Source organism: Homalodisca vitripennis, unplaced genomic scaffold (assembly GCF_021130785.1).
Source record: "Homalodisca vitripennis isolate AUS2020 unplaced genomic scaffold, UT_GWSS_2.1 ScUCBcl_3190;HRSCAF=8552, whole genome shotgun sequence".
NCBI classification, from domain to species: Eukaryota; Metazoa; Arthropoda; class Insecta; order Hemiptera; family Cicadellidae; genus Homalodisca; species Homalodisca vitripennis.
In genome coordinates, this window is record NW_025779299.1 from 14,093 (window position 1) to 27,012 (window position 12,920).

General features: G+C 39.6%; 1 protein-coding gene across 1 annotated transcript; it reads right to left on the reverse strand.

The window, feature by feature from the left end:
• Positions 1 to 314: 314 nt before the first annotated feature.
• LOC124372432 lies at positions 315 to 3,113 on the reverse strand. The gene is made up of 2 exons (XM_046830831.1): positions 2,617 to 3,113; positions 315 to 1,435 (listed from the first exon to the last, which is right to left on the reverse strand). The coding sequence occupies exons 1-2, from the start codon at positions 2,744 to 2,746 to the stop codon at positions 585 to 587; spliced, it is 981 nt and encodes a 326-aa protein (XP_046686787.1). The 5' UTR covers positions 2,747 to 3,113; the 3' UTR covers positions 315 to 584.
• Positions 3,114 to 12,920: the final 9,807 nt, after the last annotated feature.

Consider the following 12,920-nt stretch of genomic DNA (forward strand, 5'->3'; position numbering starts at 1 on the left):
ACCATTTCTCCAAAGTTGGAGAGTTGTACAAAATACTGCAACTTGCATGTTAACCCTATCGGTCCAAAAGAACAGCTTGTACTGACTATAAGGTAAGTTACAGTACCTTCTGCCTGCAATTGCACATGTTCTGTAAGTTAAAAAGTATATGCTTTGTTAAAGATAAACAGTGTAAATTTAAAATAAAAAATATATGTATTGAAGTAAAATCAATAAAATTGTGCCAGAAATAAATTTCATATATTCTTCTGTTATTTAATTCTCGAATATGTTTGTTGTATGTAAAAATGAGTTGGTAATAAGAAAGCAATTCCAGTTCATGAAAAATACAATTTATTGGTAAAATGATAGTAACTAACAGGGATCTTTTCAAAGTAAAATACAAACGAAAGATATTAATGTACGCTACATAAAAATGCTGCAAATGTTTGAAAATGTTATAATAGTAGGCCTAACATAATCTTAAAAAATGGTATTATTAAGTAAATTGCGCAAAGGAAAAATAGTAGTACTTATAAAAAACGTAAAGAACTATTAAACTGTCATTAATTTATCGCCAGCTGAACGGCATTACAAAGACATTTTTAAAAGTGAGTGTACTCGGGAACATATGTTTCGCCGCCATCCTGGTTGTAGTTCAATGGTGAAGTCACGTCGCGGACCAGCTGTGCGAAGGTGACTGGTGATGGTGATGCCATGGTACTAGGAGAGGAACTGTCGTAGGGACTGTAGCGATGAGAGCTTGTACTGTGGTCTACTGACGTAGGTCTAGTGACAGTTGATGTTGTTGAGAATGATGATGGTGGTTCGGGTGAGTATGCCATGTCAAAAAGAATTTCTTGAACTTTCATCCTGAACAACATTTTCTTTCTAGGATTCAGGTTTTTAACATGGGGTAGCAGTGAGTTGAAGAACCCAACATCCTCGTCATTTGCCCTGTCCTCACTTTTCTGTTGCTTTAACTTCAACTTTTCTTTCTCCAACTGCACTAATTCCCGTCCAATAGCTGCTTGTGTCGTGATTCTTTTTTTAAATCCTGTTCTTGTGATCAGGTCATTCGTATTAAATCTTGGTGGCATTGCAGGGCGTGATGCATGAGATTTCTGCTGCTGGCGTGATTCACTCTCCGGCGCCGGTACTATTGTCAGATTCTCTGTGTCCAACTGTGGATTGTCAGGTTCATCACATTCTTGGCCTATCTCGGTCACTTCTTCCGACTCCTCTTCGTTTAGGTCGTGGTCTGAGTCATCTGCTATTACATCTGCAAGGTTTCCTGTTGATTTGCGGGGCAAAAACTGGTCTTTGAGAAACGCCATGCTGTCGTAATATTTCCATGTGGGTGTTTCTGGTGCTGCAGCTCCAGACTTAATTGTTTTGGAAAATTGTTTTCTGAATTCTTGCCTCAAGTTCTTCCAAATTTGCTTCACAACTTTATCTGGAACAAAACACGAAAACGTAAACGACTAATATTTTTAATATTATGTTTTTGGTTATATTGTGTTCTTTGGTTGCAGGTACTTGGCAACTGGAAGCAGTTTTAAAACTCTTGGATTTTCATTTCGAATGGGAGACAATACAGTGGGCAAAATCGTTAAGAATGTGTGCAAACTGTTATGGGAGACGTTCCAACCAGAGCATATGCCAGTTCCAACTATTGAAGATTATGAGCAAGTTGCAAAAAGATTCTATGAGATTTGGAAATTCCCACACTGTATCGGAGCGTTGGACGGTAAACACTGTCGAATAAAATGCCCAGCGCATTCAGGGTCTATGTACTTCAATTATAAGAAGACTTTTTCAATTGTTCTACAGGGTGTTGCGGATGACCATTACAAGTTTATATTTATTGATGTTGGCGGTTTCGGCAAACAAAGCGATGGGGGAACCTTGAGGGCGTCAGATTTTGGAAGGTTGTTGGAACAAAACAAATTGTGTATTCCCGAAGAAAAGTGTTTGCCTGACAGCAATATAAAAGTTCCACACGTTTTTATTGCAGATGAAGCGTATCCCTTGCGCGAGAATCTCATGAAACCTTATTCGAAAAAAGCTCTTGGGGATGCAGAAGAAGTGTATAATAAACGGCTATCAAGTGCTAGAAAAACCATTGAGTGTGCCTTTGGCATTCTGTTTGCTAAGTGGCGGATATTAAGTGGTTACATTGAAACCTTGCCTGAGACTGCAGACGATATAATAAAGGCTGCATGCGTTTTACACAATATAATCATAAACAAAGACGGATACTGCGGTGTACATGAGTCAGAACTCCTGCCTTTCCCTACTGAACTGAACTTACAACCATTGGGTAGATCTGGAAATGCTACATCTAATCGAGCCAAAGAAGTTAGAAATAGTTTCAAGGAATATTTTGTAAACAATCCGTAATCAAGATAATACTTAGTTGCAACTGTGTGTCCTTGTTTATAGTTCATTAAAGATTTCATTCGCAAGTTTCTAATTTTTACCTTATTTCAAACCTTTTACTTACTAATGTTAGATAAAAAATATATTAATTAATTAGAAAGTCTGCTATGGATACTTTTACATTACACTTTAAACTGAATATCCCACATAAAACAGCAAAGCTGGTTTAAGTTTAAATTTAAAGTTTTTAGTTACCTGTAACTTTTAGTTCTTTCGCAATTTCCTTCCATTCCTTGTCCAGAACGTGACGATTGTGATGTTGCTTGTGTCTCTTGTCCCACAAGGCTGGACGATTTTGGACAGCAATAATAATATCTTCCTTCATTTCGGATAACAGGTTATCAAAAACTAACAGAAACCAACAAGCGGAACTAAACGTTGACTTGGGTGAAAGCAGACTGAAGGGAGTGGCGGGGTGTACCGGGAGAGGGGGTTGGGGGGTGCGTGGCCTTGAGTGGACCAATCACGTTAAAGCAGCGAGCAAAGCCGCGAGCTAGGCAGCGAGGTAAATCAAACTAGTTTGTTTTCGAAAAACATCCTGCTAGGCCTCCTTGTAAGTGGCGAGCTACACCTCTACCGCGACCTGCTCACCATGCGCGCACGCATTTAACCTAATGAAATTGTTTTACCTCGCCGTTAACGGCGACCTGCACCTACACCTACACCTCCACCTTCACCTCCTCACTATGCGCGTACCCTGAAAGTAGCATTTCTACAAAACAACACTTGTTACCGTACAAATTCTATTTTTATATAACGAAGTCTCCCGTCAAATCTTCTGAAAAAATGTCATTATAAATGAGCAGAGGAGGCGGTTCGGCTACGTTGGCCGGCTGCGCCCGAATCATTATCGCAAGTGGATAGCTCCAACAGATAAGAGTAGAGAGAATTTGTATGTTCTAGGACAACCGTTACACGGCAAGGTCACGCGACATCAACACAAAGGTCAATGACCCCTCTCCCCCCTTCACCCCCTCGCCCACGGAGGTCAATGTCTCCTCTACCTCTCCACCCCCTCGCCCACGGAGGTCAATGACCTCTCCCCCCTTTACCCCCTCGCCCACGGTGACCAATGACCCCCCTCCACCCCCTCGCCCACGGAGGTCAATGACCCCTTTCCCCCCTCCACTCCCTCGCCCATGGAGGTCAATGACCCCTCCACCCTCTTGCCCACGGTCATCCGATGACCTTGACTTTGGACATCAAGGTCACACTATGACATAGACCTTGGACTTCAAGCTCACCCGATGGCCTTGACCTTGGACTTCAAGGTCACTCAATGGCCTTGACCTTGAGTCGTAAGAAAATTTCGTCATAAGACTTGAGTCGTCATACACCCGTTACAACACATGAATATACGTAGTTTACGTATGATGTAATATTTATGACGTAAATATGAGATCATTGTAATAGTTTGTGGTATTACTGATATTATATGTTGGTACAAAACATGCACAGGAAGTAGTTTTCCTTCTGGAGTTTTTGATTCATTAATATTAATAAAGGTCCACCTGAAGGATCACATTCACACCCCCAAGGCCGATTAAGGAGGGGGAGCAGCATCTACTCAAGCAATCGCGGGAATAGTTAAAGAGGATGAGGGGGAAAAGTATTGATTTACGAAGATTATTGTTTGTGGTGTCAGTGTTTAGAAGAGTGAAGGAGGCAATATTTACACCCACTGTGAGTATACTAGACTTTAGATATCTTACTACTGTATAGCCATACGGTAAGGTCCCGTACTCTCCTTCTAGTTTACGCTTAGGACCGGTTATTTTAAATAAATTTGTCTCTTCTACAGTAACTATGTTTTTATCTTTTGTCCGTCTAATACGGTTTTCTGTTATTTCTAGAGTTGGATCCGTTTCACTAAGCACCATTTCTTTTAATTTTTCAAAATTAGACGTTTACTAGTTTTTAAATTTAAAGTGAGACCTTTTATTTTACAGACTTCAACTAACGAATTTTTATTTGTGGACCACACTAAGTAGGCATAGGTTTTAGGACCACCAGAAACGAATTCTACAATGTATGACCCGGGACCGTAGTCGACCAACTCATCGGTTTTCTCCTCGAGGTAGTCGCCGGTAGGAACTTTATACGTGCCGTTTTTATGTATGTACAGTACACTGTCTGTGTCATAATAAGCGGCCAAGACGACGTTGAGTTCTTTGTCCTGATCAGTGAGACACCAGGAAGGGTAGCCCGATGCCTCCTGTTTAATTTTTAGGAATTTATTTACAAAGTCTGTGAAGAGTCCGCCATCCTCATAGGTCACTACCTCGTATTCCCATAATTCGTACATTTCTAAAATGGTATAGCCTCTTTCTACAGCTTTTCTAATTTCCTGCATCGTCCATGTCCCCGTCAATGCTCTCTCTTCCGTGGTGTGGGCACAGTCACCCGAGTACATGTCCTTCCCACACTTCCTACATAAAACAAACATTAATTTATCGTTCATGCGTGTAGGGAAAACCGGGTGATACAACTTTAGCGGGGGCAGGACTTTACATTTAAGAAGACCTTCAGCCTGCGTGCCTCGCCCCCTACATTCTCTGTCACCCACATAGCTTTTAGGATGAGATTTTACGTACATTTTAAATTTATTAACAAAAGGATAGAGAGAGCATACGTCCACATACTGTATAGACTCCCCCTCTGCACACTTGTGGTATGTTCTTGCGTTGCCTGTTCTATCACCAAAGAAGGCGTCTCTTGGATTAAGTGGGAGCGTGTTTAGAATTGGTAATGAATTTAGGTATGCCAATCTAGGATCTTTTTTCATTTTCTCAAATTCACACTCCCACATCTCGATAACTTCGTATCCGGAATTTTGGAGTTTTGTCATTTTTGTTTTGGTCCTTTCGTACCTCAGATGCAAAGAGTCTGAAGGATTATCTGATAAGGGCACTTCCCTCTCATACTTGTAACATTTAGGGCACCCGTGGAAATACAACCCTGGAATTCATACACACGTTCACCCTCAAAACCGTCTACTTTCATACCGGCAATTTTGACTTCTCTTTCCCGCCCTGCATGCTGGATTCGGACGCCGCGCTGATCCTCCTCCCAAGTCAGCCACTGCAAAGCGATGGGGGATTGCATGTCAACAAGTCTGTATCCATTCTTAGGGACCAGGCCAATAGTATTGGGTTTTAAGAACTTCCGTCTAAACACCAAGTTACAGGCGCTGGCTATGGTGACGGCTTCCATGAACGGGTCTACGTTACATTCTTCGAGAAACATTGCTCTGAATTTTATGCACGCTTGCGCCAAGATCTCCACATCTGAGATACAATACTCAATCAGTTCTTTTTGGAAATCGAACACTACGTTTTTGTTGACCTGGTCATTATGCCAATTTTCAAAATCTTTATAACTTTTTCCGAACATCGATTCAGGGCAGTAGTATTCCTTGGGCGGGATGGGGCCTACATAATTTTGGTTTGCCTGAGTGTTAAACAAGTGAGGGAAGTAACCATTCTTCTTCTCTGGGGGTAGATCAAAGGCTTTGTTGAGTGCTGAGAGGGCCGTGGGGAAATAGTCCAGTGAGTCGATAAATCTCACGTTGTCCAATTCCATCAAGATTACTTTAGTACCGCGCATGATCAGATCGGGACTGAATTTTGTCTGTTCCAATACGTATTTTAAGATGAACTGAAAATCAAAGCCCTGGCCGTTATGAGCCATTACACAAACGTTTTTGAAGTATTTTCTAACATCCATCACATATTCCATGAATTTAACTACAGGATCTTGTCTGAAGACTCGAGTGCGGGTATTACAATGTTCACAATTTCCACCACCGATACATTTGAAACAGAATTGTTGCGAGACACATAGATTTACTTTATGAACTTTTTTATTATCAATGTACTCGTCCTGTCTTGTTTCCAGATCGAAAAATATGAATAGAAAATCTTCTGTTTTGGGCTTGCCTGTGTCGACTCGCATGTAGCACTGGTGGTTTGGGGCCTTGAAATCATTACAGATTTTACAGAAAACTTCCCCGCACACGTGTTTCGATTTACGATGTTTCAGAAATACGAGTCTTTGACATTGTTTGCATTTAGTAACAGATTTACACCGTTCACCCTGGTGAGCCGCGAAACATATTTGATTTTTTAGAGTGATGTTACAATTTGGGCAAACTATCCCCCCATGCTCCTCTTTACAGGGTGGAGAAACTGTCTGGCACGCAGGACAGACGTTTGAGCACCTGTGTCTATTTTTCTTGTCGTAGGGGACATGGCAACCTTCGCAAAAGAATTTACAAGCAAAGGCGGTGATCAAGCTGGTTATTACGTTGTAATGATCGTTATGATGCAGTAGGTTAATTTTATACGGAATTTATTTTGTTCTTTGCCAAACAATTTAAAGTTGTCTAGAACATTAAAGATTAAAAATTAATCCTTTTTGACTCATAGCCCTATATGAAATTAACGAATTTTACGGAATTGTACATGCTTGAGGTTAGGTTTATTGTGTATCTATTATTAGGCTAGCCCCATTTGATGTTTCTTGTTATCTGTTTATTTTAAGTCAAGTAGATTAGTGACCTGCCGCTTCATAATCAAACTTAAATTACTAAATCTCTTGCCATTGAATGGACTAACTAGGTACTACTGGAGTTAGACCATCAATTTGTTTCAAAACACTAACAAGCAAAAGTCGTAACTCCTTTCAGGAATTAAATGATAAATGTATAGCTTTTAAAAAAGGCTGAGCTTAATTTTAACTTAACAACAAGTTATAATGATCATTCTACAATGGAAAAACACTGCTGTACCTTGAGTAAAACACTGAAAAACTTATATAGTTCATCGAAACAGCACAAGCACCAACCAACTGGACAATCATCTCACTTAGCATTCATCAAAGCAAGGTTTGCGGAGTTACGACCTTTGCTAAATATTGGAATACAATCTATTCCGATACGACTTCTGATAATTGTAATTTTAATAGTTTAATCTTTTTTGGAGTTACGACACTTTATAAGACAGCTCAGGCAGATCTCAAGATGGCTGTGGCACAAAAACATCAAAATGACAAAAAAGTGGAGTTACGACCTTTGCTCACTAAGCCGACGATATATTTATTTACTATACACAGTTTTCACCATAGTTACATAAGTAACAGTCCTTTATTTTCGGTTGTGGACCATCATTTTCACAAATTCTTGGGGAAAAATGCTCTTGACAACGTAGTGATTTCAATATGTCCTTGTCCTTTTCCAAATAAACTGGTAACTTATCATAAGTACAATCAATATTAATAATGTGATTTATAATATATTTTTTTGGTAGATATTCTAATTGATCTTTTGACAAATTTGTGTAACCAATTATGGAACAAAGTTTAATTGCTGTATTTATTTTTTCCAAATTTTCTTTAACATGTTTTGTATTCTTCCACCAATTTAAAATTGCATGTAAATTAACATACGCGCAATTTATTTATTTATTTACGGTAACACCATTAGTACATGTAAAAAACAATAAGATATTCTTATATTCAACAATAAGCTAATAAAAATGATCCACATTATAAATTATTAACAATGCCAAAATAAATTGCTACAACATAACAATAACATATAAAATAGACTATGTAGAAAATAACAATAATAGCATAGTAACAATAATAAATAGTAACAGTAATTATACGATCAAATATGCATCCATCTGCACTTACACATATACTACATAGGAATAATTTATTACAATAAAAGGGGAAAAAAGAATCAAATGTATGCATGTAGAAAAGAGTAGAGGAAAAAATAGAAATAATAAATATATACACATATTACTATGAGCCAGGTGTCAATGTCTACAACAAAAGAAAATGTTTTTTCAGGTGCATAACGCTATCACTGCAAAAGTCATGCTGGGAGGAGACGAGGTTTCCAAGTCTGTGAAGTCTCGGGATAGTGCTGTGATGTACATAATTGGTTGAGTAGACACGACGGCAGAAAGTGTGAAGGGACCTGGTCTGATGAGGCACTCGGAAGTCGATCCGCCTGAGCAGTTCTGGACAATTCACGTCTCCGTTAATTAGTTTATGGAGAAAAAACCACATCTAAAAGTTGTCTACGCTTCACAAGCGAGTCCAAACCCAAGGAAATCCCCAAATCCTCCAATGGCACAGTTCTGCATTCAAATCCACATTTGACTCCAACCACCCGCAAGAAGCGATCCTGGACACTTTGGAGCTGCTGGATATGACCAACCTGATAGGGCGACCAGACAACGCTGCCATATTCAAGCACTGACCTCACCAGAGCAGTAAAGATAAACTTCATAGCTGCAACACTCAGTCCGCTTCTTGAAGTTCTGATCAGAAATCCCAGATTACGAGAGGCTTTAGTGGTGATGGCATCAATGTGGGATTCAGGGCCAAGACTGTGGGAGATTACGATTCCAAGATCTCTAATAGAAGTTTTACGAATGAGAGCAGAGTTATTGAGTATGTAATCAAACAGTATAGGAGCGGAGGGACGGTGAAAGGTGATGACTGCGCATTAGCAATGTTCAACTTAAGATTGTCCTGCACACACCAATCATCCAATCCAAGAAGGCAACGTTGAAGTTTTAAGCAATCCTGCAGGGTTGAAACGGATGTGAATATTTTTATGTCATCAGCAAACAATAAACATTCAACATCGATACAGTCAATGATGTCATTGATAAATAAAGTGAATAAAAAGGGACCCAAGTGGGAACCCTGTGGTACGCCAGAGGTAGCAAGAAAAGGTCGGGAGGTGGCACCAGAAAATTTTACAGTCATGGACCGATTTGATAGATATGAACGGAACCACTGAAGAAGGCTGCCCAAAACACCATAAGCCTCCATCTTAGCCAAGAGATGTGCATGACTGACCGTGTCAAAAGCCTTCGAGAAGTCAATATAAACACTGTCGACTTGACTGTGGTTTTGAAAAGAAGATAAAATGTAGTCCTGATACAGAACGAGATTGGTGACTGTAGACCTACCAGGTGTGAAGCCGTGCTGCTCATGAATAAGAGTACTTCTGAAGGCAAAACTAATGTGATCAAGTACGAGAGACTCAAAAATCTTGCCCAGGGCAGGCTGAATAACAATGGGCCGATAGTTACGAACATTAGTCAGCGTAGATGATTTGTGGATAGGAACCACGTAACTGGACTTCAGGCTATCAGGAAAGATTCCCTGCTCCAGAAGTTTATTGAAAAGCACAGTAAGTTGAGGTGCAAGTAGGGCACTACAATGCTTCAAAACCATCGGTGGTATCTCATCAGGACCGGTTCCCTTGAAAGGGTCAAGAGAAGCAAGTTTACGCTCTACGTCACCCTCAGTGAGAACACAAGAAGAAATATTAATCTCCGAAAGATAATGGTATTGAGGAATGGGACCTGGAGACGAGTTATAAACGGAAGAAAAATGCTCGGCGAAAAAGTTACAGATGCCTTCTGACGACGACGCCGAGCTGTTATCCAGGTAGTAGGTGTCCGCAGATTCCGTTGAACCCCTGACACTGTCAACGAAACTCCAAAAAGCTCTGATGTTAAGAGGGATCATACCATTAACATAATCGATATAGTTACTGAAACACTGAGAGCTTAACTCTTTGCAAAGATCTCTAAGACGACTAAATTCGATGTAGTCATTAGGGCTGGAAGTAGATTTGAACCTTTTGTGACAAATTTTCTTTCCAATTACTAAGTCCTTCAACTCCGGTGAGAACCAGCAAGGGAATCTTGATTTACCGGTTTTCTTTAAAGGTGTATTCCTTACTACGATTCCATGAATGGTATTGACAAAGTTGTTGAAAGACTCAATGACATCCGGAAAATGGAAGGAAACAGGACCCAATGCATGGTAAAGTTCATTGAAGATCTTCTCAATGTTGCAGCGTCGAAAGTCTCGAATTGAACCCATATGTTTAGACGATATCTTGACTATCGGGATTTCACAGGATAAAGCAGGATGGGCAGATTCCTGTGGTAATATAGAATCGAGAGCTGGAGATACAATTAGTGAATGGTTGGAACTAAAGAGCAAGTCCAGAATAACTCCACGCCCATTCTTGATAGTGTTAACCTGTGACAGCTGAAAAGCGAGTGCCGTGTCAATAAGGCACTTCGAACTCCCACCAACAGCAACAAGATCTGGAGCAGTCCAATTCACATCCGGTAAGTTAAAGTCACCGGCGAAGAGTATAGAATGGGGATTAGAACAAACTGACATCACTTCATCAACAGCATCACAGAATTTACTATAGACTACGGAGTTTTGCTGGGGAGGGATATAAGTTCCTCCAATCAATACAGGATTAAGGGACCCAACACGAAGAAAAACAGATTCAATGTCTACAACAGGTAATAATAATATTCACATGCAAGTGTTCCTTGGTAGCAATGAGGACACCACCACCACTAGATTTGAGACTCGTATGAAGTGAACGGTCGCTGCGAAAAACATTGTAATTAGTAAGCCCCAATTCCAGATCACTAATGTCTGAGAACAAGTTGGTTTCAGTTAGGATAAGTATGTCATATATATAGGAAGTAACAGCCTTGCGAAGTACATTGAGTTTCGTTCGAAGTCCGTTAACATTTTGGTAATAAACCAAAAGACTGCTACTCCCAACGCTCAGTTGTTTTTGTTATATTGCTTAACTATCTTGGGGATACCATTTACATATTTAATGGTGAGATCAGTCTCACCCTTATCAGTTCTCTCCTTAAGCAAAGATCTCAGTTCAGAGAGATTCGTTTCGTTCTTTCAGCAGCAGTACGGTCGCGTGAAAAACTCACTTTACTCAGTAGTGGGTCAAGATTGTTCAGAATACTTTTATCAAAGTTCTTAGAAAAAGCAAAGACCACATTAGGCTCGGTAAAAATGACTTTGAGAGGCCTAGATTTCCCCACGGCAGGTTTACCGATTCGGATAGATTTGAAAGTAGCATCCTGGTAAGATGTGCAGAAGCTGCCAACTAACAAGGAAACAAGACGATTATCATGTTCAAATTCGGGAAGCAGCTCGACTACCATTATTCTCAGGAAGATCATAAAGTATAATGTTGAGAGAGCGTCGATTCCTGTCAGAGATTTCTTCAATTATTGTCTCAATGCTGGATGTGCTAGGTTGGCCGTGATGTAGGGCTTTTACCTCTTCTTCGAGCAAATCGATACGCTTTTCAGCCTCGACAATACGAGGTTCAAAATTAGCCAATTTTTCATTTACTGCAACCAATTCACTCCTAATAGACGCAACATCCGAAGGCATGTTGGCCAAACTATCAAGTTTGAAGAGCATTTGGGCCATTTGAGTTGAGATGGTATCAAGCGAAGTGGACAGTCCTGTTAAGAGGGTGGCAGTTAGGAGCAAAGCAATCAGCCCGTCCACAAGACCATTTTTTATTGGTATCAGCAGCTAATTTACGATATTCGGAAACCGATAAATTCATACATGCAGAATGAAACCACCTGTTGCATCCACCGTCACACTGGAGAGCCTTTTCGGTATCAAGTACTTTAGTCATGCAGACTATGCAAATCAAAGGATCGGGTATTAATGACATGCTGATGGAAAAAGGCAAAACAGTTTCCAATACCAAAGATCAGAGACCCAGCCAGGGCCACCCACAGCTACTCGATCCACCACAGGTGACAATGGCATAAGCCGAGATCAATTAGTTACAGTATGGATAAAAGAGCAGAAGGTTGGTGAGAATTTAGAAGGCAGTGGCATAAAGAAAAAAAGGCGTGGAGCAGACGACAGACCAAATGTCAGACTGTTAGTTACTTATATGCATAGTTGTAGTTGACGTAGGTTCTAAATAAAGTTGTAATATTTTTCTATGACGTAGATAAAGTATGAATACAATAGATAATACTGGATAAAACAAGAAAATGAAATCAGTATGAAGAAATTTAAACCAAGAAAATGTCACGTATAGACAAATGAGTGAGTACAATTATATACTTAACATGGAGTAGGAGCAATGTAGTCCAAACTAAACACAAATTAACCCTATCCCAGGCAGGTAACATCCAACAATTCACAAAAAACTATGCACTGTTATCACTGAAAAACTAGCAGGTAGCCATGTTGAACGTGATTCTGGTGATTTGATGAATTATGATTAAATACATATGGCTTCAATATATATACATTCATTTGTTTTCTTAAAATACATAAACTAGGCCAATGAGATTTTCAAGATTAATTACTTCAACATTGAATTCGCATAGCAAATTTTTTATAAACTTTCCTTTTTCATTGCCTTTTACATGAATTTTACCTTGTATTTTTATATTTTTTAAAACGTTTTTCAATTCAGAATAATGTTTAATACCAGAACTCGATTGTAAACCGTGATGTTGTTTCTCTAACCAATTAACTTGTTTTTGTAAATGTGTAGGGAGTTTGTTAAAATTACACGGAGGTTGAATTAACTGTAGTTGGTACACTTGCCCGTTCGTAGATATTAGAGCAAGCTCTTTTATGACAAAGTC

Excerpts from the sequence above, each read along its gene's own strand:
- LOC124372432 (XM_046830831.1), bottom strand. The coding sequence starts at position 2,746 with ATGAAGGAAGATATTATTATTGCTGTCCAAAATCGTCCAGCCTTGTGG. Across the intron at positions 1,436-2,616 it reads GAAAGAACTAAAAGTTACAG|ATAAAGTTGTGAAGCAAATT; the intron begins GTAACTAAAAAC and ends GTTTTGTTCCAG.